The sequence below is a fragment of the Rhinoderma darwinii genome, chromosome 1, assembly GCF_050947455.1.
Source record: "Rhinoderma darwinii isolate aRhiDar2 chromosome 1, aRhiDar2.hap1, whole genome shotgun sequence".
In the NCBI taxonomy this organism is placed as follows: Eukaryota; Metazoa; Chordata; class Amphibia; order Anura; family Rhinodermatidae; genus Rhinoderma; species Rhinoderma darwinii.
The window spans coordinates 419,255,395-419,281,788 of NC_134687.1; the positions used below are offsets into that span (position 1 = coordinate 419,255,395).

General features: G+C 43.5%; 1 protein-coding gene across 2 annotated transcripts in view; it reads right to left on the reverse strand.

Annotated features, from left to right (window-relative positions):
• Positions 1-698: 698 nt before the first annotated feature.
• Positions 699-26,394, reverse strand: part of TEP1 (telomerase associated protein 1) — an 89,975-nt gene continuing 64,279 nt past the window's right edge. For both annotated transcript variants that reach the window (XM_075829195.1, XM_075829187.1), the window contains exons 40-54: positions 26,204-26,360; positions 25,907-26,119; positions 24,743-24,897; positions 24,348-24,458; positions 24,144-24,251; positions 23,926-24,064; positions 23,535-23,602; positions 23,289-23,421; positions 23,071-23,207; positions 22,721-22,839; positions 22,489-22,621; positions 20,478-20,580; positions 14,952-15,037; positions 1,070-1,174; positions 699-999 (exon numbers count right to left, since the gene is read on the reverse strand). In XM_075829195.1, the coding sequence (XP_075685310.1) occupies positions 856-999; positions 1,070-1,174; positions 14,952-15,037; positions 20,478-20,580; positions 22,489-22,621; positions 22,721-22,839; positions 23,071-23,207; positions 23,289-23,421; positions 23,535-23,602; positions 23,926-24,064; positions 24,144-24,251; positions 24,348-24,458; positions 24,743-24,897; positions 25,907-26,119; positions 26,204-26,360 (1,911 nt within the window). In that variant the 3' untranslated portion in view covers positions 699-855. The remainder of the gene's footprint in view (positions 1,000-1,069; positions 1,175-14,951; positions 15,038-20,477; positions 20,581-22,488; positions 22,622-22,720; positions 22,840-23,070; positions 23,208-23,288; positions 23,422-23,534; positions 23,603-23,925; positions 24,065-24,143; positions 24,252-24,347; positions 24,459-24,742; positions 24,898-25,906; positions 26,120-26,203; positions 26,361-26,394) is intronic.

Sequence of the window (26,394 nt, forward strand, 5' to 3'; positions counted from 1 at the left end):
TGCGGTGCAGCAAGGCCAGAGCTAAAGAGGAGCTTGAAATGAGTTGGGTACGTAAATAGCCTTATCTAGGGTCTGAAATTTCCTTTTTTTGTCTCATCTGTGGTCTAAGTAATTTAGGGGCCTGGTTTGGGGTCTCAACTTGTGGGTCTCCTGGAACAGTACTATATGTCTATAATAGCACCACTATGTGTTACTGTCTATCTAAATTGTAACTGTAGTCCTGCCTCTGTAACTGGGAACCCATTTTCACACTTTATTTTAGTGTAACTTTGGAATACGACTTCTAAAATGTGGGCGCCACACTGAACCATTGCCCCTGGTGAAGGAAAGACTAGCTACAGCTCTGCTTTAATGACTGGATGCCTCTGGTGGGATGTTTGTTCTTAACGACTGTTTTTTGATTGTGTGCTCATGCCACATCAAACAAGCATATGTCTATTGCGTTCTGGAAATTCATTCCACATCAATGAGGGTGTATTCACTGAATACTGTATGTGTATACATGTACACATTTGATCATTCTCTTCATTGCCATTAGTATGTTCCTGTGCTAATCCTCTGACTTTTTACCGGCTTGGTCCAGAAAACAAACATATAGAAGCTAGCAGACACATTCCTGATACTACCCACATCCTGCCCACAGATCAACTATGTCTAGCTTATGAGTTCTGCTGGCTAGGCACAGTTAACCAAACACATTTTTGAGGTTTCATGGCTTTAATTCAAAACATTTTCTTCACATGACATTAAACATCCGTGTGTGTGGGCATTCAGAATTTATTCTACGTAAGCAGCATAGGCTCACTACATGGCTTCAGGTACAAGCTAAAAGCGATGGTGACTTGTTTCATAGTGTTAGGCTGTAAGACAGGTCAGCATATACAGTTTTCCATACTGATCACCACAGGCTATTTGACACACCACTGATGAGTTCTCGCTTCCAGTCACAGGATATGGTGACAGGCAGGTAACTGCTCCTTCGCAGTAGAAAACTCCCACCTAGAAATATACACGGGAGTTATTTAAAATACAATAAGTGTGCAAGAATTTTACCCACACAAACACCCACCTGTGTGAATGGGCTGCGTTTCCAGATCTTCACACTGTGGTCAGTGGATGCTGTGATAATAAGATTATCCAGCACACTGAGGCAAGAAATAGAAGCTGCGTGAATCTGAAAAAAAGAGTCAGCAGGGAATAATTGTCCATTACACAGGATTCTGCTGCACTGTAAACACAGCATAGAAACATTGCTGAAGACATAATACATGTTCTAAAATCAATGTAGGGAAACCCGACCATACAAATATGTTGATTAGATGAACCAATAACACAGGCAGTGCCTAGTATACATGAATATTGGGGTACGTTGTACTTCCACGGTGAAAGCTGCTTATTAAAGAAGAAACAAAACAATTCACTCTTCATGCCCAGGAACTATAAAGGACTCAAGTAGTCAGGTTTATTCTGGCCTAACAAACTGCAAAGCAAACCACTAATAATCTCTGTATTATTGATGAAACACCCTGGCAATTTTTTTTTCTATATACTGCAGCAGATTAGGGACAAAGCTGGATGGAGTCTCATCACACTGCACTTGCTCTGCTGTGAGTCTGTCAGATTACTCTCGCTGCCCTATCTAAAGCTGGCCATACACAGATGAAATTCTTCCAATATTATTCTTTTAAACTCTAGTCCACACTTAATACTGGTGTTTCATACACCATTTAAATAAAACTAAATGTTTTTGGAGTGAATTACGCCAAATTTATGAAAGGAATTTGGAAAAATGTAGTCTACGAAGACTTGAGCCAAAATTTGAGCCAACTTCTGGCTTTAGTATTAATCTGTCTAAAAGTTGAAGGCCACGCCCACTTCAAGTCATCCAGTCCGAATTTGCGACTTTTGGGCTCAGTTTAAGCAAAAAAAAAAAAAAAAACTGGTGTGAACTGATTAATAAATGTGAGCCTGTGCCCCTGATCTGCCAGGTCAGCCTGGCATATGGATGGTTGGATTGATCCCAATCTTAAATTTCCTTATCCTCGGCAGCACAATACCTATGGAGTTTATCTTGCCCTCTGGCTACTAGGGCAGAAGAAAAAGCAAATGAGTGGTTAATCAATAATCCACTTAACCAGCAGAGCTACAGTATATAAGGCCTGAGACACTAACTACTTGTGGTTTTTTTTATGTCATACAGGACACTATATAGTTATATTCCTTTACAGGTGTTCATAAACCTTCTGCTTTTCGGATTTGGAGCGTGTGCTTTATTAAGCCGAGGCTTAAAACACCTATGGATATTCTGAGTGTGTTCCTTTTAATTATCCTAGAGTGTATAAAGGGTTTATGCAGCCCGCAGGCCGGTTTTTCAGCTTCATGTGGCAAACACCGCTTCCTACTTCCTTTCATGTCTGGCTGTTGGCTCTCTTCTGGTGGCGGAGTTTCATTCCGTGCGCTACTATTTGGTTGTTCTGTGATTACTGCATGGAGCGCAATAGTAAGGCGGGAGCGCCATTCTGACCAAGCGTGAGACCTTGTGAAGCTTCGGGTTACCTTCCTGTATAAAAGGACGCTGATCTTGAGATGTCCGTGCAGCACTTTGCCGGGCAGCTGCTCTTTAAAGCAGTTAAGGTAAGCGGTTCCTACCCTATGCCTTCTGACTGATGGACTGGTCTATGTGTAGAGCATTTGTAAGCCACTGTAGGATACCTTAATGTTTCCTATCTATTTCTTCTAGATGTCCAGCCGCTCTAATAGTAAAAGAAAATGTTAAAGTAAACAGATTATGTGTTAAATGCCTACAGCTATTACCGGAGGATGTAGAGTCTGACTTATGCTCCAGCTGCCGCTCCTCCAGAGGATCCTTCCTTGGGCTTAGATGCCAGGGAATTATTTTCATGGTTTAAGAATCCTTGATCTCAAATGCTTCCAGGAAGTAACATCTTCACATATAAAGAGAAATTCTCAAAGTACCAAGGAGAATTTCCTCTTTAAACAAGTCCCCTGGACCATCTGCCCCAAGGTCTGAGGGGGAATTATTGTCTGAGGACTCCGCTCCTCAGGAGAAGACTGACATCTTTTTCATAAAGATAGGGTAAGCGCTTTGGTAAAACTGGTGAAAGATCATAGAAACAGATAACCTTAGAGAATCCAGTTGAAAGAAGGAAAGACTCCTCTATTTTCCAAAAGGGAAGGTGCGAGTACTCCCTCACCATCCCATTCTAGACTATCTCCTAAAATCAGATTGGCAGAAACCAGAAAAAAAGACCCGTCATCTCTTTTAAAGGATCAAATGGATTGTAAAGCAGACACTCTCCTTAAGTAGTCTGATGTAGCCTCCTCTTTAGTTTGTAACGCTAACCTGACTTTGGTCTCTGTGGCCAGGACCTTACCTATTATGCTTAGCCAACTTACCAAACATCTTAAAGACCGGGTCCCTAGGGATAAAATTTTACAATCTATTCCTGACATGAAGTTAACCTCCGATTTCGTATGTGATTTCCCTATTGATATCCTTAAATTGGCATCTAAAAACCTAGCTCTCACCAACGAGACTAGAAGAGCACTCTGGCTGAAGCAGTGGTCGGGGACATACCATCTAAAAAACATTTCTGCACCTTTCCATTTCAACCCAACGGGCTGTTTGGTCCACAACTAAATACAATTGGAGTCCATAGAGGAAGATAAGGGTGTCTTTGTTCCTCAGGTTAAGAAAACCAGGCAGTGTAATTTTTTCCCCTGAAAGGAAATCTTCCCCTAAGTTCAGAAGAAACTACAGACCCTTTGACAGTTAAAGAAAATTCCAGTCTAAGCCAGGAAATAAAAACCCAGGTTTTAGGAGAAAGAATGTTAAGGGCTCATCCAAAAATGCCCAGTTATGAGGCCATACTGCAACCTCTTCAGGTGCTCGCAAGGCTTTTGAAATTCTGCAGGGTATGGGAAAGAATTACTTCAGACTCCAGGGTACTTTCTTATGTCCATAGAGGATATTCTCTGGAACTAAACTCCCCGCCTCCAAACAGATTTCTACTAAATTCTCCAAGAGAGCTAACTGTTCTCCACCTACTACAGGAGTTTATCGCGAAAGGAGATCTAGAGGAGGTTGCTGTTCATCAAATGTGGTTTCATTCAAAAGTGTTTGCTATTCCGAAGTTACATCATCAGTGGCAGCTTATGATAGATTTAACCTATCTAAACAAATTTCTCCTCAAGAAAAAGTTAAAGATGTACTCTATAAAGACAATCAAATAGTCCACTTGCTGTAGGATATCACTCGACCTCAAGAAGGCATATCTACATATCCCTATCTGTCCAACTCGCAGGAAAGTTTCTAAGTAGCAGTAAAAAGAGGCAAAGACATAATCCACCCTCAGTTCAAATGTCTTCCATTTAACATTTCAACTGCAGCCAGGGTCTTCACCAAAATGATCATAGTGCTGGCAGCAGCGCTCAAAAGGCAAAGCATTTACTTGGTCTAATACATAGACGATTGGCTCCGTAAAGCTACAACCACACCTTCCTGCCATCTAGCCACCACTCATTTCTAAATCAGCACAGTTTCCTGATCAACAGAAAAAAAAAAAAGTCTCAACTTGTTCCTTTTCAAAGATCAACTTACCTAGGTTTTCTGCTAGACACAAGGTCTTTTGCAATCACTCTGTCCAGAGAAAGAATCCTGAATGTGAGACGAGGCGTCAATTTTCTTCTACATTGTCCGGAGGTCTTTTGGAGATCAGCAATGAGAGTATTGGGCCGCATGACGTCATCCATAGAAGCTGTTCCCTGGGCCAGAATACACTTCAGAAATCTCCAGTCCAATATTCTGTCCCAGTGGAACAGACATCACCAATCTCTGGGCAATCAAGTAAAGATTCTTACACAAACCAAAATAGACTTGGTGGTGGCTCAAGAAAAAGATTCTCCGTTCTGGCAGATGTCTGGTCCCCCTTGTCCAGACAGTGTTAATCACAGATGCTTCAGCACTCGGCTGGGGTGCTCATCTCAGTTCCCTTTGGATACAGAACAATTGGCCTCCCATAGAGAGAGCCCCATCCAACTTGAAAGAGCTCAGGGTGGTAAAATTAGCCCTTCAACATTTCCAGCCTCTCCTCAAAGGGAAAGCTGTACTTATTCTGTGTGACAACTCTCCCACAGTCTTCTACATAAAGAAGCAAGGGGGAACAAAGCCAGCTTTTTTTTGAATGCAGGATCAATGGCATGGGCAGAGAAGAATGTGACAGATCTCTCAGCCATGCATATCAAAGGGGTCCTCAACCAACGGGCAGACTGGTTGAGCAGAAATTCTCTCCTACCAGAAGAGGAGTTTAAAACTAGAGCTTTACCACAGCATCATCTCCCATTGGGGAAATCCCTCCATAGACATACTGGCCACGAGGAACAACAGGAAGAACTCGAGATTTGTATCTCTGAACTGTCTGGACTCCCGAACAATTCTAGACAGTCTCTTGGTTCTCTGGAAAAAGATTTGCTTTTCCTCCTATTCCTCTGGTTCAGAAAGGCCTCAAGAAGATCTGGGAGGAACAAGTGGAAGCCATTCTCATAGCCCCCTTTTGGCCTGGTTCCCTCTTAGTCTCGAATATTCTCCTCTTGAAAAATCTACTACCAATACAACATTACCTTCTCAGTCAGAACTGTTTTCACCACCAAGACCTCAAATTCTTTTAGCCTAGAGCCTGAGAGGTCACCATTAGTGGACAAAGGGCTGTCAGAGGAAGTCATCCAGACCCTGTTGTCATCCAGGAGAATTTCAACCATTAAAGCATAATTTGGGAGATTTTTGAAGAATGGTGTCATCAAAAATCTATATCCTCTATCTTTCTTTCCTGTGATTTTAGTTTCTTCAGGATGGGTTTTCCAAGCTCAATACCTTGAAATCTCATTTTTCAGGCATTACCACACTATATGAAGGTCTGTTCTCCAATCAGTCCCTGATCTGAAGATTTTTTTCGTGCAGTTAAGAATTTGAGGCTACCGGTTAGGTCTCCTTTCTCTTCCTGGGATTTATTTATGGTCCTTAACCGCCTTACAGGTCCACCCTATGAGACTCTGCTGAAGAGATAGTCACCAAGAGTAAGGTTTTAAAGGAGAGGTATTTTAAATGGACTTCGGACAAAGAGGGTGGCAGAACTTCAGGCACCATCCTGTAGAGAGCCATCTTTGAGGATTCTACCTCATTATCCGTACTGTGCCATATTTCTTACCAAAAGTCTCTTCTGATAATATCAATCAAGAAACTCCATTACCCAACTGTTTTGCACATTTGCAAAGTAAAGAACAGGAAAGATTGTGTCTTCTCGATGTATGGAAAGCTGCTACTACTTACATCGAGAGAACACACAAATTCAGGGATTCTGATGTGCTATTTAATCAATTCCAAGGCAAAAAAAAAAGGCAGTAAATCCTCACTGGCTAGATGGATTAAGGACACTATTTCCCACTGTTATTCTTCCAAAGGTCATCCGCTTCCAGGGAACATCAGTGCTCACTCCACTTGCTCTACTGCTACGTCATAGGCAGAAAGGTTATGTATGTTTTGATCAGATTTGCAAACCAATATAGGCTGGACATTCCTGCCTCTAGAGATGCAGCCTTTGGCAGACGTGCTTGACGCAGCTGACACACACACACACACACCATCCCATATTAATTGTGCTGCCGAGGATGATAAGGAAAGCTAGAATTGTAAAAGACACGTTACAGAGTTTTAAAACGTGACATGTGAAGTCGGCCGATCTCTGCTGGCTGTGGTGACGTTTTCACCATAGTGACGTAATGTCTTACAGGTGGCAACGAAAGTCAATGGTTGTGGTCAGTCCTTAATTGTGGTCAAGTGATGTAATTGTACGTTTTGAAAACACCATCCACACATAGTAAACAGCTAACTACTTCTGCTCATTATTATGCGGAAACGTTGCACAGTTTTACAACAGACAGACAAATTTATTATAATTTATGCCAGAAAAATTCCCTCCATTATGGTGGAAATCTAGTTATGAGCTGGCGTAGATTTCACTCTGTGGGGCATAGTAAAAGGTATAGATCTGGGTCCTGTACCAGTATTTTTTTGAACCCCCTCCCAAAAATGTTTCAATATTAATTTATACAATACATTATACCCCAAATGGTGTCATTAAAAAATACAAATTGTTCTGCAAAAAAACAAGCCCTCATGTCAACAGGAAAAGAAGTAGCAGCTCTTGGAATGCAGCGTTGAAAGAAAATAGCTTGGTCCTTAAAGAGGCTCTGTGACCACATTATAAGTGGCCTATCTTGTACATAATGTGATCGGCGCTGTAATGTAGATTACAGCAGTGTTTATTTAGAAAAACTATATTTTGACGGAGTTATGACCTATTTTACCTTTATGCTAATGAGTTTCTTAATGCCCAACTGGGCGTGATTTACGTTTTGACCAAGTGGGCGTTGTGGAGAGAAGTGTATGACGCTGACCAATCAGTGTCATACACTTCTCCCCATTCATTTGTGCAGCTGCAAACATTGTATATATGCATGCATGCATGCATGCGCACGCACACGCACGTTTTACGGCCGTGCTACGCGCATGAAAATCACGCGCGTCACACAGACCCATGTTAGTGAATGGGGCCGTTCAGACAGTCAGTGATTTTCACGCAGTGTATGTCCGCTGCGTAAAACTCACGACAAGTCCTAGATTTGCCCGTGTTTCGCGCAGCACGCACCCATTGAAGTCAATGGGTGCGTGCAAATCGCGCTCGGCACACGGAAGCACTTCCCGGTGCCGCACGTGATGAGCGCTACAGTAGTAAAATAAATGAATGAAAACAGAAAAGCACCTTGTGCTTTTCTGTTTGTAAACATAAAAACAGTGTCATACTGATGCCGGCTGTGCGAAAATCACGCAGCCACGCACCATATGCTGATGCCACACGGACCTTTTGCACGCGAAAAACGTGTTTGTTTCCGGACACGTCCGTGTGAATAAGGCCTAACGCTACTCAAGTGTCCTGACAATGAATATACATTACCTCCAGAGAGGACGGGATGTGTATTCAGAATCCTGACACTTCTGTGTGATTTACTGCACAGCAGGGTAGTCTCACGAGATTACGCTGTAAACTGTCATTTACAGTGAGATCTCGCTGTGCTGTGCTGTGCTGTAGTCTCACACAAACGTTCGTGAATAATCAGGATTCTGAATACACATCCCGTCCTGGCTGGAGGTAATGTATATTCATTGTCAGGACACTTGATTAACGTTAATGTGTGTGGCTGCACATCGTGTTCTAGTAAGAACACGATGCTGCTGTGTAAATGAATGGGGAGAAGTGTATGACGCTGATTGGTCAGTGTCATACACGTCTCTCCACAACGCCCACTTGGTCAAAAAGTAAAACACGCCCAGTTGGGCATTAAGAAACTCATTAGAATAAAGGTAAAATAGGTTGTAACTCTAATCTAATCTACATTACAGCGCCGATCACATTATGTACAAGATAGGCCACTTATAACGTGGTGACAGAGGCTCTTTAAAGAGGCTCTGTCACCAGATTTTGCAACCCCTATCTGCTATTGCAGCAGATCGGCGCTGCAATGTAGATTACAGTAACGTTTTTATTTTTAAAAAACGAGCATTTTTGGCCAAGTTATGACCATTTTCGTATTTATGCAAATGAGGCTTGCAAAAGTACAACTGGGCGTGTTGAAAAGTAAAAGTACAACTGGGCGTGTATTATGTGCGTACATCGGGGCGTGTTTACTACTTTTACTAGCTGGGCGCTCTGATGAGAAGTATCATCCACTTCTCTTCACAACGCCCAGCTTCTGGCAGTGCAGACACAGCCGTGTTCTCGAGAGATCACGCTGTGACGTCACTCACAGGTCCTGCATCGTGTCAGACGAGCGAGGACACATCGGCACCAGAGGCTACAGATGATTCTGCAGCAGCATTTGCGTTTGCAGGTAAGTCGATGTAGCTACTTACCTACAAATGCTGATGCTGCTGCAGAATCAACTGTAGCCTCTGGTGCCGACACGATGCAGGACCTGTGAGTGACGTCATAGATCTGCACTGGCAGAAGCTGGGCGTTCTGAAGAGAAGTGGATGATACTTCTCATCAGAACGCTCAGCTAGTAAAAGTAGTAAACACGCCCAGATGTAACACACATAATACACGCCCAGTTGTACTTTTACTTTTCAACACGCCCAGTTGTACTTTTGCAAGCCTCATTTGCATAAATACGAAAATGGTCATAACTTGGCCAAAAATGCTCGTTTTTTAAAAATAAAAACGTTCCTGTAATCTACATTGCTATTGCAGCAGATAGGCGCTGCAGATAGGGGTTGCAAAATCTGGTGACAGAGCCTCTTTAAGGGCCAAAATAAACTAAAGGCTTAACTGAAAATTATGGTTTCTTGTAGTTGCCACCAGAGGGAGCTCACTGCATATTTTATTGCTACCATTGAAGTCAATGGAAGCAACAAAATATAAAAGCAGCAAGCACATCCTGGAAACTGCAGTAGGCAACCAGAATTGTATCATTTAAATGCTACGAGCATAGGGATTGAACTGGGATTTATACAGATATGCTGTTAGCAATACTTCAAAAGGCTCGTATTTATACGATGTGAACATAGACAAAATTGGGTTTGAGTATCACCGTGAAACCCCTCTCTCATTGAAGTCATTGGGGGACACCGTACCATAGGTATGGGCCATTGTCACTAGGAGGGAAAAACTAGATCGGGAAAAAAAAAAAAAAAAGTCTTGCCTCCAGGCAGACAATACCCCTCCCACAGAAAATGGAATAATCTGTTTGCACAGATGCAGTAGAAGACAGGCAAAAACATTTCTATGGTCCGAACAGACAAACACAAACCAGAACCAAAAAGGTACAGGGCCTGGAAAGAGTGCAGGATCTGTGTACCCCAGTGAACTCGACAAGAAAGGGATTTTACAGGGAGTTCAAAAATCCAAATTTTCTTGTTAATATCATTTGGGGGACACGACACCACGGGAGATCCTAAAACAGTTCCAGAGGGTGGGAAAGAAGACAGCCATGCAACCCACCTAACGCACAGCTACCTGCACCACCTTGCAACCCAGACTGGCATCAGAGGAGGCCAAAGAATGGATCTGGCAGAATTTAGTGAAGATGTGCACCGAATCCCAGGTAGCAGCCAAAAGGCCTCTATCAGAGCCAAATAGAAGCGGACTGCTTTCGCCACGAGACAGTGTAGCGCCTGCTTCCTCAAAGGAGAAGGGGAGGGGCAAGAGGAAGGAAGCATTATGGAACAACAGACAGTTGACATCTCCTCGTTGATGTGGAAGGCAGAGACCGTGCTGTCCTGTCCGATCTTCCAAAAGTGGTCTTAATAGATAAATCAGAGCTGCCAGTTCCGAAAACCCATCTAATGGGAAAGGAAACGTAGCAATAATGCCTATGAGTGTTCAAAGCGAGAAAACTGTAGAGCACTCAGAACCAGGTTAAGATTCCAGGGTTTAGTGGGATGCCGGAAGGAACAGCATGAGCCACACCTTGCAAAAGAGTCTTTACTTGAGTGAAAAGCCAGCGTTCACTTAATAGAGAAAGCAGAGACCTGACCCTTAGGGCATGACCACACGTGGCGGATTTCCTCCGCAACTGTCCGCATCAATGCCGCACAGAATCTGCGTTGCAGATTCTGCTGCGGATCTGCACAAAATGTGCAGAAAATTGATGCGGACTAGCTGCTGCGGACTGCGGGAAAAGTACTTCCCTTCTCCCTATCAGTGCAGGATAGAGAGAAGGGACAGCACTTTCCCTTGTGAAAGTCAACGATTTTCATACTTACCGGCCGTTGTCTTGGTGACGCGTCCCTCTTTCGGCATCCAGCCCGACCTCCCTGGATGACGCGCCAGTCCATGTGACCGCTGCAGCCTGTGCTTGGCCTGTGATTGGCTGCAGCCGTCACTTAGCCTGAAACGTCATCCTGAGAGGCCGGACTGGAGACAGAAGCAGGGAGTTCTCGGTAAGTATGAACTTCTATTTTTTTGACAGGTTGCTCTATATTGTGATCGGTAGTCACTGTCCCGGGTGCAGAAACAGTTACTGCCGATCGCTTAACTCTTTCAGCACCCTGGACAGTGACTATTTACAGACGTCTCCTAGCAACGCTCCCGTCATTACGGGAGCCCCATTGACTTCCTCAGTCTGGCTGTAGACCTAGAAATACATAGGTCCAGCCAGAATGAAGAAATGTCAAGTTAAAAAAGCAAGACGCATCCGCAGCACACATAACATGTGCATGACAGCTGCGGACTTCATTGCGGAAATTAGAATCTCCATTGAAGTCAATGGAGAAATTCCGCCATGAGTCCGCCACTGCTCCGCAACAGACAGAGCATGCTGCGGACACCAAATTCCGCTCCGCAGCCTATGCTCCGCAGCGGAATTGTACGCATCGTCTAAACGAACACTGCTAAATTAAAGTGAAAGTCAATGGACAAACGGCTCCGCTGCGGATTAACGCTGCGGAGTGTCCGCAGCGGAATTTAAGTGAAATTCCGCCACGTGTGAACCCAGCCTTAAAGGAAGCTAAGCCGTCCCCTATCAAGTCCTCCATTGCAAAAAGGATCGGATCTTGGGTGTAGAACATACCATAGGATGGAGACTGCACTATTCACACCAAATAAGCCTTCCACGTACAATGGTATACCTCAGTTAATTGAGACTTCCTTGTTTTGATGACTGGTTTAGAGAGAGACCTCGGGCTCTCAAAACCTTGACTTCAACAGCCGTGCCATTAAACTAATCTGAGGTAAAGTGGGTTGGAGCAGTGGACCTTGGGAAAAGGGGTCGTGATGCAGCAGAAGATGCCATAGGGTGTCCGTAAGTATATTGATTTGCACAGTAAGTCCAATCTGGGCCACCAGAATCGGGGAGGCACCCTCTACCTTGATCCTCTTGAGAACTCTGGGGAGTAGTGGAAGCGAAGTGGTTCAGAAAAGGGATGCCCTTCTAACGAGTGATCAAAGCTTCGACTGCCATGGCCCTGGGGTCCCGCACCCTGGCCACTTAGACTGGAATCTGTGGTTGAGACCAGAAGAGATCTTTAGATCCAGGATGGGTCTGACTGTTCTGTCCTTCTTTTGGGACTGTGAAGAGATTTGAGTAGAATCCTTAAACTGTTCCGACTGAGGAACTGGGATGATCACTTCCTGCAAGAGAATAAAACGTACAGCCTAGAAAAAAACAGAAAGGCAATACGGTGCTGAGGCGAAGTCAGCAGGAAAAAAATTACCTGGGCGAGGGGTCGTTAATTCTATTTAGTACACCACCTCTTGGATCCATGTGTCGTCCACATAAGCAAGCCATATGTCCTGAAAGTAAGGAAATTGTTCCCCTACTCGGACAGCAGATTTCAGGCTAAATATGTTTTGGAAGAGTAGGGCTCTGGGGCCTGGGACGATGTTGCCAAGCGGGCTTAGGCTTGAACAATAATCGTCTAGAGTCCATGATAAAGCTAGATCTCTTGTCTGACCCCTGGGAGGAGAATAACGTCAGAGGAAAAGAAAGGGACCGCAAACTTTTGAGAATGGAGAGAAGGTTGAAGACGATTCTGAGCTAGAAGAGAACCCTTACCGCCAATAGCTTCAGAATCTATTTTATCCAGATGTTTTCCGAAGCATGGATAACCTGAGAAGTGAGATTAGCAAGATCCTCCTGCGGCGCTCCTGAGATACTGTGGTGATGCTGTTTTGCCCATAATGAGAAGGAATTGCTAACCCAGGAAGAGGCAAATGCTGGACAATTTGCAGAACATGCTCCTATGAAGACAGACTGCCTGGGTGTCTAACTTTTTGTCAAAAGAAATCACTGTGTGATGCTGCATCTGCCAGTGGAATGATGTTGCTTTTGGACTACCGCAAAATAGGCAGATCCGCTAAATACTAATTCACAGCCCATTTAAAGAAATCCTGAAAAGCAAACACTATATTCATACATTTTGAAACAATCAAGCGCCTTTTATGGTCTTCCTCAAACCTGCTATGGTTTGGCAAAAATAGCCTTTGGTGCCGCTGTTGGTGTAAGGGTGCTTCTTCCTGAGAGGGGGTAGTGAAGTCATTCTTAATATGTGCGGTCAGAGACACCTTACATGTTAATGCCTCCATGACAGCCGTGAATTCTGATTCTGAGGATTCCCCAAGAAAAAAGGACTGATCGTGTGGAGAAGCATCCTCTCCAGTACTGGTCCTAACTGTGGACCTATGGGCAGAGCCTCAGGAGGAGCAGGACCTATGCCTTGCGCTCCCAAGTCTTTGTGATTCACATGCCACATCTATTTGAGACGGCAATTGCTCCAAAGACTCAACCAGGAGTATGGAAATGTCCCCTAGGGCCTGGGTGAAAAAAAACAACTTTGCTCACTCAGAGAGCGCCACATCCTGGGAGGTCCTGGATTACAGGCACGGTGGGCAAAAAAGGTCAGACTGGGCACTGGTGAAATTCTTACAGTAGTCATAGGTCTCCCCCGCGCCCCCCCACCAGATAAAGACATGTCAAAGGCAAGGGAAAGATATTAATGTCTGAGGTGAAAGGGACCACTTGAAAAAACCCCACCTAGGTAAAAAAAAAGCACTGGTAAGCCAGCGCTGTGGCCTAATTTTTCAGACCTTTGGTGCTATGATTCGCCCACAGAGGCTGTATAGAAAGTAGAGCAACTCTGGTAAGCAGAATGGAGAAGCTGAATAACACTAGAAATGCAGTCTGAACGATGGTGCCCGAGCTGTAAACTGGATGTAGGTGTCCCGTTCAATCAACTGCTGCGCTGCAGAGAAAACACCCGCACCAGAGCCCTCCTCAGGCAGCCATTACAGAGGATCAAGTCATCTGACAGGCCAAGGAAGTCATGTGATCAAGGTGGGCAGGGTGTACAGCCGTGAAACTTGTGGCCTAGGACGCTGAAACGCCGGGGACTAAATCGGCTGGCGGCGATTCAGGAAAAAGCTGTCGGAGCTCCAGGAGTACCCTGGAAGTATACATAAAACGGTCACCAGCCGCTCTCCTTTCCCATCCTAATAAAGAAAACCCACTTCATTTCCCTAGACATGGTTCCTTGCATGGTGGGGGGGGTGGCTGGGAGAGATTCTGAGGTAAAGTGCAAAGAGGGCCATAGGGAGATATGATAGTGACCCTGCATGCACCAGGTTACCTCGCACACATAGTGGGGGTACTGGCACATCACCTGCGGATGCAGAAAATAGGTTAGGTGACCGACCGCGAGGAAAGCAGGCTGGCAGCCGACCTGCAGCTAAGGGGGAAAAAAAGATGAATAAAAACAAAAAAACAAAAAAAAAAAAAAAAAAACAGCTGAGAAGTGTCTGACTCCTATGGACACTAGGCTAAAAAGTGATTAAGCCAGTGTCTTTTAGGCCTTATTCACACAGAAGTGCAGTTTTGCGCACGCAAAAAATACTGCATTTTGCGCGCGCAAAAGGTCCGTGTGTCATCAGCATATGATGCGTGGCTGCGTGATTTCGACATCATTATTTATGTTTGCAAATAGAAAAGCACGTGGTGCTTTTCTGTTTTCATTCATTTATTTATTTTACTGCTGTTGCGCGATTTGCACGCACCCATTGACTTCAATGGGTGCGTGCAGAACGAACCACAGGTAAATATAGGACATGTCATGAGTTTCACGCAGCGCACATACACTGCGTGAAATTCACCGACAGTCTGAACGGCCCCATTCATTAACAGGTCCGTGCAACATCGTGTGAATAAGGCCTAAGAGGGTTATGGCCAACCTGGGCAGAGCCAAGACTCTTTACTACCTAGTGTTAGAAACCTAGTGGCAAGGGCCTACACCCATGGTGCTCTGTCCCCCAATGATATGAACGAAAAACCTGTATATTTTTCCACTCATCAAAGAAATACATACATCATTGGTTTTATACATTTACCTGCTTATGTTCCCACATGTCAGCAGAGCTCTGAATGGAAGTTTGTGAGGTTTTAAGCCACAAGGCCCCAACAGAGTCACATACACCTAAGAAAATAGAAACATATCTATAAATAACTACAAACTAATTTCCACAATTATCCATGCTTATAGGAATACACACTATTGACAAGGGGAATGGGGACGTTCAGTTGTCAATTTATTCATACATTTCCAGGAAGAATAACACAGGAACGGCATAAAACAGAATTATAAGGAAAGATGCACCACCATTGTTATTTAATTTGGAATGCAAATATTTACTAAAACAGACTTTCCAGAAGAGCTGACAGATCCTCTTTAAGGCTGGGTTCACTCAGAGTTATTTGACAAGTTTTTTGACGTGGAAACAGCGCCGCAAAACTCGTCAAAAAACGGCCGAAAATGGCTCCCATTGGTTTCAATGGGAGGCGGAGGCGTCTTTTTCCCACGAGCGGTAAAACCGTCTCGCGGGAGAAAGAAGGGACATTCCCTATCTTCGGGCGTTTACGCCTTTGACCTCCCATTGCCATCAATGGGAGGCAGAGAAAGCGCATTTCGCGGCGTTTATGTTCTACTATATATCCAGTAAATGCAATGGGTTAGTACAAAATTTAAAAAAAGGATTTTTTGAGAACTCAATGTAAAACACACAGTTTTGGAGGGACACAGACATGGGTATATGCTTTTGCCACTAGTAGGTATGAAACAGAAATAAAAAAATAAAAAAAAGAGTTGACTCCTACAGTCTGTGCAGAAGCAGAACACAAGGTAAAGAAAACACTATCAGTACCAGAGAAAAGAAAACCGTCCAACGGACAACCGTCAACTGTAAAAACAAACGGGTGGGAGCTGTGTCCCCCAATGGACTGGACAAGAAAAGGATTTTGTGGTGTAGACACAGAGCGTGGGACATCCTAAAGCAGACCCAGGGGTGGGAACAGAAGAACTAAAAGCCATGAGCATCTACTACACAGATGCTTGCAAAACCTTGCGACCAAGGTAGGCATCCGCTGAAGCAAAGGTATGCACCCAGTAGAACTTGGTAAATGTGTGCAGAGAAGACCAGGGAGCCGCCTTGCACACCTGAAGTGCAGATGCTTGATGCACACAGCTCAGGAGGCACTAACTGCCCTAGTGGAATTGGCTGTAATTTGGAATGGGGGTTCCCTCTCTCTGACCGAAACCACAAACAAGGAATCAGATCTGCAGCAAAAAAGGAAGGGTGGGATAGGTAGACTCGTAAAGCACGGACGACATCCAAATTGTGAAGAGTGTGCTCCTTAGGATAGATCGGAGACCAGCAAAAGGACGGCACAACTATAACCTCATTAAATTGGAAGGTGGAGCCCACCTTGGGCAAAAAGGAAGACACTGTACATAGTTGTGCCTTATCCTGAGGGAGAGTTGAATACAGACAAGGCTGTCATTTTAGAAATTTTCTGCATAAAAGTCACCGCCACGAAGACCACCACCTTCCAGGTGAGGAGACCGCAGAAGAGCTCCTGCAGATGTTCAAAACAGAGCTGACTGCAGCACGTCTAGAACCAAGACCAAATCCCGAGTGGGGGAAGGGGCGCGAGAGCAACAGTTTTGGATGCCAGAGGCCTGTTAGAGTGTAAAGATAACACAGACACCTGCCCCTTAAGTAAACTCTGGGAAAGACTGCGATCCAACCCAAGATAAGAATTGGGGAACCTTTATGCCATCAAGTCCACATCCGGCCTGCCCCACCTGAAATAGATCTGGTCAAACACCACTTGATGGAGAGACCATTCCCCTGGGTCGACCAGTTTGTGACTCAGAAAATCTGCGACCCAATTGTTGATACCTGGGATATGAACTGCTGAAGTGGTAGGAACGTGGAGTTGTGCCCATTCCAGTATGGCAAAAGATGAGTCTCTAACTGAGGGACCGTCTTACTTTCAAGGGAAGATGAATTTGTCAGTCCATGAAGTCCGAAGCTACCATAGTGCCAAGGACTCTCATGCAGAAGCGGACAGAGGTGGGGCACCCTTCCACTGTAGGAGAAAGGACAACTTCTCTGGAGAAAGCAACACCCATGCCAACAGGGTGTCAAACATCATACCTAAAAAAGTAATCCCCTGATAAGAAGTCAAGAAGGACTTGATCTGGAGACTGGCCAGGTTATCCTCCTTGGAAGGAGACTTTATCAGGAAGTCGTCCAAGTAGAGGACTACTCAAATCCCCCTAGAGTAAAGAAGCACCATCATCACCGAGAGGATTTTGGTGAAGACCCGTGGGGCCATTGGAAGGCTGAACAGGAGTGCCACGAAATGGTAATGTGGGTGGACTGCAAAGCACAGGAAACCCTGATGGAATGGGAAAACGAGGATGTGGAGGTATGCGTCCTTTATGTCCATTGAAGAAAGAAACTCTCCTTGTTCCATGGAGGCGATAACTGATCGTTGGGACTCCATGCGGAAATGGTGGAGGTCAACATAGGAATTCAAGCGTTTGATAGCCAAGATGGGACGACTTGACCCATCTTTTTTGGGAATGACAAAAGAGATTGGAGTAAAAACCGCGATACTCCTGATCTTGAGGAACAGGAATGATTACTCCTTGACTCAAGATTAAATCTATTGCCTGAAAAAAGGAAACTGCCCTGGAAGGAGATGGAGGAGGCGTGGACTGAAAAAAACGGTCTGGTGTCAGCCTTACAAACTCTTATGTATCTAGATAATACAACTTCCTGCACCCAGGTATCCCAGATCTGAGAGAGCCAGACATCCTTAAAGCACAGAAGCCTGCCCCCACCTGTGATACGAGTGGGGGCACCCCTTCAGACCAAGTTGTTTTTACCCACTCTGGTTTTTGTGGCTGAGGGTGTGGGCGCCAGAAGGAACAGTAGTTGAAGGAGTGCTTGTTCTTGGAGTTCTGGTGTGCCAATTGTCTGGATGCTTGAGGACTGATGAACCTAAGAAAAGGGCAAAAACAAGGTCCTGGTTTCCTGGAGGTTATGGAACGACGGACCTTGGTCTGAGACAGCTGAAGGCTCTTTCCATCTGTGGGTTCTGAAATTATCTCATTGAGGCAGGCCCTGAACAGAAGGTAACCTGGATGAGACGCAATTATTTAGTTGCACTAAAGAGCAAACGGGAGAGGTCCACTAAGTCCGTGAAGAAAAGATACCGTGAAGAAGCTGGCCAACCCATTCAGTGGAGGCTATGCGGACTTAAAAAGTATCAAAAGTCATTCTCAAGGCCAATACAGTATCCTCAAAAGAGGACCTAGAAAAGGACTCAATGCAGCGGTCCAAAGGATCGCGGAATGAGGCAGCGTCCGCCATTGTAATAGTAGTCGTTTTTTCTAGACGAGAGACAGGAGGGTCCACTGCTGGTGATTTAGCCCATTTCGAGGAGATCTCTTCCGAAAAGGGAAAAATAAGATCCAACCGAGCAGTATGGGAATACTTCTTGTCAGGGGGTTTCCATTCTGTGGAGATCAACTCTTTAAACTTTGAGTGAGGGGGAAAGGTCCGGTGAGACAGTTTATGTCGGCAAAAGATGACCGCCTTGTGTCAGGGAGACGGCTCTGTAAGGTGTGTCGGACCACTTTGAGGATACTGCCCACCGTAGATTATAGTTTGGAAGCTACTCATCTAGTAACGAGTTGGAATCTGAAATTTCTCCCTCAGACAAAACCACCCTAGGAGGGGAGGAAGAAGCATACTGCTCCCCCAGGGAGGAGGGGGGGGACGGACAAGATATAAGATACAGATGGCGGGTGAGAACGAACAGATCTCACCTGTTTTTAGGGCCTAGCAAACAGGTGGATGAAAAGTTCAAAGCAGGCTGGTTGGAAAGGCGGGCCAGGATGTCCATAATGGACTTGATGATATTAGTGAGGTCACCAGCGGCCATGGAAAGAGAATGAGCCCATCCCGCTTCGGCTCCGTTTAGCACTAGGCATGGGAAATATCGGTGGAGTCTGAGAAGTGGAGCAAGCATAGGGAGTTACAATGGTTGACTGTTTTGAGGATTCTCCTCTGGTGTCTAACATGGCAGTAGAAGGGTCAACACGTTCTGCTGTAAAAACTGGCAAAATGGTGGTGACAATGAGTACACTCCAATACTGCAAATAAAAAATAAAACAAGATAGTTACTTCCCTTAAAAGAGGGGCTAATGGCTGCCCAGTGTTACCTACATTTGTTCGGCTAGGTAAACAGCTCACTAACTGAGAATAAACTAGATCAGAGTCTGGAGGGTGGACCTGAAGAAAAAGTTGATGCCCAAGGGAAGATCCTGCACTGTTCCAGTGGCACTGGCGCAAGCCTAGTGCCAACAGCAGCAGTGCCGCCCAGCAGGAGGTCAGTTAGCCTCAGTCAATAGACAAGTTGGGGACAACGCAGAGCGGGAGAAGATTTGCCCTGTCAGCGCCGCGATTGGCTGCAAGCAGACATGTGATGATTGTGCACCAATTGCTGGAAGACCAGAGTGCCGAGAACCCCGACCCCTAGACGCAGTAGGAGAGGGGCTAAAATGGCAGCTGGGTATGAAGCGGAGGGCGGCGCATGGCCAGAAATTGGAACTGGCACATGTCTTGCCCGCTCCTGGATTTGCCGAGTGGTAGGGGGGGGGGGGGCGTAATACTTAGCCTCGAGTGGAAAGCCATCTTCACTCCCAAGTTAGGAGACAGCAGGGACACTCCCTCTGTGTGCCATCATCAGGTAAAGTAAGACACTGGTGGGGAGCAGAAGTGGGGTGACAGAGGAGCTTGCACTTTTGCCCCTTTTATCTTCGCTAGCAGGAGGGCAACTGCACAGTAGTGCCGACACTGTACGCTTGCCATTAGAAGGGAACAGGGGGACAGTGTCGCCCCTGTTTTCCAGCTGAAAGAACAGAGAAAAAAAATAAAACTTTCAACGACAGACAAAAGACAGGCCGCTGTACAAGCAGGGGTGTCTGCCTCCTATGGACACTAAAGGCTGGGTTACACAGGTAGATATCTGCCTATAACTAGCGTCTAGTAACGATTTAACAAGCCGAAGTGCATTAATGCTTTACTGCATGGGGATGAATGATCGTTAATACGATCGTTTGGTCCCCATCAGTTTGCATAATTTTTGGCAGCACATCCACTGTTTACAGATAGATTTTATAGGCTGCATAAACCATGTAATGAGCCGATGAACAAGTGTTTTTCGACTGATCGCTGCCCTGTTTAAACAAGCCAATAATCGGGAATGAGCGTTTGGAAGAATGTTTGTTCAGCCAATTATTGGCCTGTTCAAATAGGCCTTAAGCGAAGACTAAATTAGTTCAGTGTCTCAAGGAGGGGTATATCCTGTAGGAGGAGTCAACATTTAATATTTCTTAGTGTCATGCCTTCTGGTGGCAACTGCATATACCCATGGCTGTGTCGCCCAATGTGACAAACAAGACATGTGTATTTCTGTAATACACAATATGCACATTTCATTTGTGTATGTATTTAAATTATTAAAACAAGATTAATTTATGTTAAAACAAATCTAGTGCTTACCAAAATGTGGATGGGATGCTGTGATAATACTGCCAGGATGTAGCTGTTCTTGTGAAGGGTGGAAATGTGGATCTGGTAGGGAAGCGTTAGCAACATTCACATCCTGCCATAGTAAAAAGAAGTTGGTTGTTAAGTTGGTTGCATTTTCTATGTTGTACGTATATGATCAATGGGGACCGCGGCATTTAAATGGCTACAGAGGTAGCGGGCTTTCTCTGCCTCTCCATTGATGCCCGATGGGCACGATCATGGAGTGCCGATGGGTGGCCATGGCAACCTTGGGCCGAACAAGGGTCCCCAGGCTTGCCATGGCTATATGCCTATGAGTTTTACACGGACAGGCGATAATGCTTTGGTATATGAGTATTCCAAAGCATTATATAAACGATCAGTAGATCACATTTTGAAGTCCCCTAGTGGGACTTAAAAAAAAAAAAAAGTTAATTAAAGTTCGCTAAAGTTTAAAAGGAAGAAAAAAAATTAAAAAAAAAGTGTGTTAAAAGTAAAAATAACTTTTTCCCTAAAAAGTGAATTTAGCAAACGTGTTAAACATTTTTTAAAATACATATGTCTAGTGTCACCGCGATCGTAACAATCCATATAATAAAGTCAACACATTATGTAAACCACACGATGAATGACATAAAAAAAAACAACACTAAAAAATAATGCTTTTCTTTATTCCCTACCAAAAATGTATAAAAGTTAATCAATTCATTATATGTACCCCAAAATGGTTCTATTAGAAAATATAACTTGTCCCACAAAAAAAACCATGCCATCACACAGCTATACTGGTGGAAAAATAAAAAAGGATATGGCTCTTGGAATACAACAACATAAAAACAATTTATTTCCATGAAATGTGCTATTATTGTGCAAAAACCGTAAAACACGACCAAAAAATTATATTTGATATCGCCGTAATCAAACCGACCCATAAAATAAAGGTAACATGTTATTTATGCCGCAGAGTGAACGGCGTAAATTTAACACGTAAAAAAGCTATGGTGGAATTGTTGGGGTATTTTCAATCCCCCCTCAAAAAAAGTTAATGAAAGTTAATATGTACCCCAAAATGGTGACATTTACAAATACAACTCGTCCTGCAAAAAACAAGCCCTCACGCAGCTCTGTTGACCGTAAGAAAAAAAAAAAGTTATGGCCCTCAAAATGTGGCAACATGGAAACATGTATTTTTTTTTACAAAGATAATGTTTTTAAATGTGCAAAAATAGTAAAACAAAACTTTAATGAATTTGGAATCTCTGTAATTGCAACAACCCGCAGAATAAAGTTAACTTTTACATTTTTACTGCACGGTAAACACTGTAAAAACGAAAATGGTGGACTTGTTGTATTTTTTCTATTCGCCCCAAAGAAAGCGAATATATTTTAGATATATTATATATACCCCACAATGGTACCATTTTAAAAAAATACAACTTGTCCTGCAAAAAAAAAAAAAAAAAAAGCTTTCATACGGCTTCGACAGAAAAATATCAAAAAGTTATGGTCGCTGCCTCCTCAAGACCCGAATTAGCGGCACTCTTAAGGGGTTAAACTGATACATTACAGCAAACGATGTGTTGCCGTGTTGTTTACAGAGCTTACAGGTAATGGTCTAAGCTAGATAGATTTTAGCTGTGAGAAGTATTGGATCTTCATAGGTTGCTTTTTTCATTCATTGACCACAAGCAGAAATCTTGAACATGATATGGATTTTAAATATGAATGCTTTATTTTATAAAACTGGACAATCCCTTCACATTTGTTAAAGGGATTGTCTGATGAAGAGAACCCTTTTTTCTATTTATTTTTTTAACGAAGCCAGCCCAATCGCTGCAGTTCCTGCATCTAAAACCCATTGAACAGCTGATTTTGGGGGTATATGATCAGGATTATAAAAAGAGTTGTTGCTGTGAGACAAGTCCTTAAAGTCAAGTATAATAATAAAGCAATGTGCAGAGTTTGCGGGACCTTTTCCTTGGCCATCTTACAAATACGATACCTGAAGAGATCCAGTCTTGGGATCCAAGAGAAAACATTTTCCTGACAATGTGTGCAGTTGTACCTGCTGCGAGGTGGTGAGCACAGCAGACCATACCATAGACTCTATTGCAACACTGTAAGCCTTCTTCCCTCTGCAACAATTCAAAATGCACATTTGAAGAAAGGTGCTTATGCATAAAAATAGCATATGCAACCACTAGATCATTCCCTGATAATAACCTTAAACTGACCTTAAGCCACCTTCTTTACAAGGAAACAAGAGCCAGCGGGAAATTGTGAGATCACTGGACACACAGCAGAATGAACGTTTGGTCATGAAAAGAATTGAAGAAATGCTGAGTATACCGCTCTGCAATAAACACAGCCAGGACAACAGGTTACAGCAACAGGGACACTCTGGGCAAAACGAATACACTGCATTATGCCTAGTGCAGGGACTAAGGGGGAGGTGTATGATTCAGGGATGATAAGGTTGATGCAGGTTGAATCCCTGAGTTGTGCTTCGTCCTCTCAGGCCCTGCACTAGGAATAACAGGGTTTACATTTTGCCTGGAGTGTTCCATTAAGTTCTTGCATTTACCTGCAGGGTAAGTAAAGTTTTGTGCTTGTCCCACACAATCAGGTCACCATACTCTCCACCTGACACCACCAGTTCACCATCGGGGGACCATGCAACAGCAGTAACTGCTCCCTCGTGACTAGTTACCAACAAAGGGTCTGTGGATAGAAGAATAAGAAAAGTGATCACACAATGCCCTCCTTAGATCTTCATGGCGCCCACATATCATGGTCTCATACCAACTCTGCGTGGGGCTCCCCATACACGTATGGAGCCATCTTGAGCTGCTGTCACAGTGACTTCCAGCTGAGGATGAGCCGCTGACGATATTACAGCAGCTCCGTGACCATGTAGAGTCTGTATCTGCTCCATCTAGAAGACATCACAGGGTGTGTCATCCCTACTACAATATAGGTCGATAAGCATCCTTGGTCTCAAACATTGTTAAAAGGTTTGCTATATAGTGCTGTATACATCGGTCTCACCTGCAGAGGACTCCACTTTAATACCATGGAATCAGAACCAGCTGTATAAACCACCATATTAGCATCGTCTGAAAGTAAAAACAAAGCACAAAATATGCATAATACTACAACAATGAAGAGACCATTATTTAATATGTTTTATCATTAGTCAAAACAATCCAGGTCCCTATTATGAACTGTGGCTTTCTGCACTATTCAGGCTACAGACTAAGATATTAGTATAATAAAGTAGAGTCTTTCAGAATTCTTTCTGATAGGCGATAATGAACGTTGCATGGGACTACGACTTGGAGTCACTGTGTCGCCCCAGTCTAAAAGCAGAAATGCAATAGAAATAGATCACCTATATATGGTCTACGTTATTATGTTTGTATGGTTTGTAGAGATGTACCTCGGCTATCTTTTGGCTCCCAGTATGCAGTGCTCTGATTTATCTGACTGTGGTGAGTTGGAATACTAGCGATCTCTGTGCCAGTAAGACTCCAGACTTTTAGGAAGCCATCTCGGCCTGTAGTGATGACACGTTCCCCCTTATAATGGAAGACGAAATGGAGAGTCAAACATACTATAGAAGAGAAGTGGAAACAGGGAAGAGGAAGACGTACACACCATGCACAGAGCACTGCTGACTGCACTTTGATGGCCAGCAAATGTCAAAAGCGGCTTCTCCTTCTGAATGTCCCACAGACACACAGATCCATCTCCTGAAGAGGAGACCTGTTAAAAAGCACATTGTTCTTGAATTTTCTGACATGTTCTAAGTTAAGTAAACAGCTGTTTAAGTCACACAATAAAATCCTATTCCGTACTTACCAACATGCTGCTGTCCGTCCATGAACAGCAAGTCACCCAGTCCTTGTGACACGATAGTAGAGTGTGTGCAAGAACAGGGGGATTCACTGAGACGTCCCAACAGAAAATAGACTGGGTCAAAGTAAAAAAATAAAAGTTACTGCACATTTACCAACAGTGTATGATGAAGATTAGATCTTCACACATTTACATCCTTGCATTATAGAAGCAAATTAGGACTTCTACACAGTCTTCTGTTAATCACACTGCCGACATACATCTTGGCTATTGCACATTACTATGACGACAAATACAAATATATATTAGTTTATGATTGCTCTGTATTATACACAATCAATCTTATTCACACTACTTCCACCTTCCACAAACCAATACTGCCTCTTGCAAATTCTTACCCGGTCTTTTCCACCAGTAGCCAGCAGGTTCCCATCCAGGCTAAAAGCGCAGCATGTAATTGCTGCAGTGTGACCCCGAAGAACAGAGGCGGGAGAGACAGATGGAACAGCCATCATGAGATTATCCACGGACCACAGACAGATGGAGACATCCTCTGGAATAATTCAAAAAAAAAAATATATATATATATAATATATATATATATATATATATATATATATATATATATATATATATATATATATAAATAAATTTTAAAAAAAGGAGGCAAATGAATAACTTTTACATTTCATTAAATGCATTGTCCGGTTTTAGCAAATGAATGTAATTTTTTTGTGCAAATAAAAGTTATTAATTCTTCATACTTTAAGATCTCTGCTTGTTGTCATTCAGTAGGAACATTCATGGATTACTTCCAGTTGATAAAATTCTGTCCATGGTCATGTGATGGACACAGGTGCTGGGATCGCTAGAAGACATAGCTCTGGTACACAAACTGTAACGAGACGTGCACCTGTGTACATCACATGATCACATGGCCATGGACAGAATTTTATCCACTAGAAGTAAACAGTTCCTATCTAATAAGAAGCAAAGATCTTTTAAAAAAAAAATAAAATAGTAATTAATCCAGAAAGCACAATGGAAAACTTTTATTAAAACAAAAATGTAATTTAATTTGCTGTATGTAAAAAATGAATATTAATTGATATTTTTTTTTCTGTATTCAGTATTTAAAATTAAACTTTATTATCCACATCAGTGATAAAATGTCCATTATCTCCATGTATGAAAAAGGCATGGCTGTGGAGAACGTGCAATAAGTTTCTGCTGCTGCTGTCCTTATTATGGGGACATTTGAAACAACATGCAAAAAGATTGCAGAATTGTCCCCTATTTGCTACATGGACCTGTCCCTGATCAATAGACTACCCCTAAAGACACTGAAAAAGTATGGCCCTGACTGGACAAGGTTAAGAACCTCTAGCACATGATGGTTTTTACATAATGTATTTCAGGCTATCCCTGCCACTACATGGTTGTTTATGATTAACATGTACGTGTATTCATCACACTCAGGAAGGGCCGTAAAAATGGCAAAGCATTATGTCATAGCAAGGTGTTATAAAAAAAATAAAAAAAAGGATTGGAGCAATTTTTACCAGAAACAGATGCTAGAAACTGGGAGGATAATGCCAAGGCATGAACAGGTCGCTGATGTCCACACAGAGTGAGCCGACAAGAAGACTGTCCGGATGACACATTCCAGACATGAATTAGACTATCAGTGCTGCCAGTAACCAATGTGTTATCCGAGAGCCACACAAGACTACCCACTGCCACATCTTCAAAAGGACACTGTGACACAAGCTCCCCTGGAAAGGAAACAACATACTTGTAAATAACTCATTCTGATGCCCACTTTTCTACAAACCATAAAAACCTTCTCAGACCGTTACCATTATCAACTTTGTAGATGTGAACAGAATCTGAGTGATAGCCAACAGCAAACAATTGCCTGTCTGGAGAGACCGCTACAGAAAGTGCAGGAGACAAAGCGGTCTTCACACAACCGTGTGCATGTAGCCTCCCCAGTCCCCCAGACGACACCTGCACCTGTGAAGGAATAGAGATATAATTCTGCCACTGA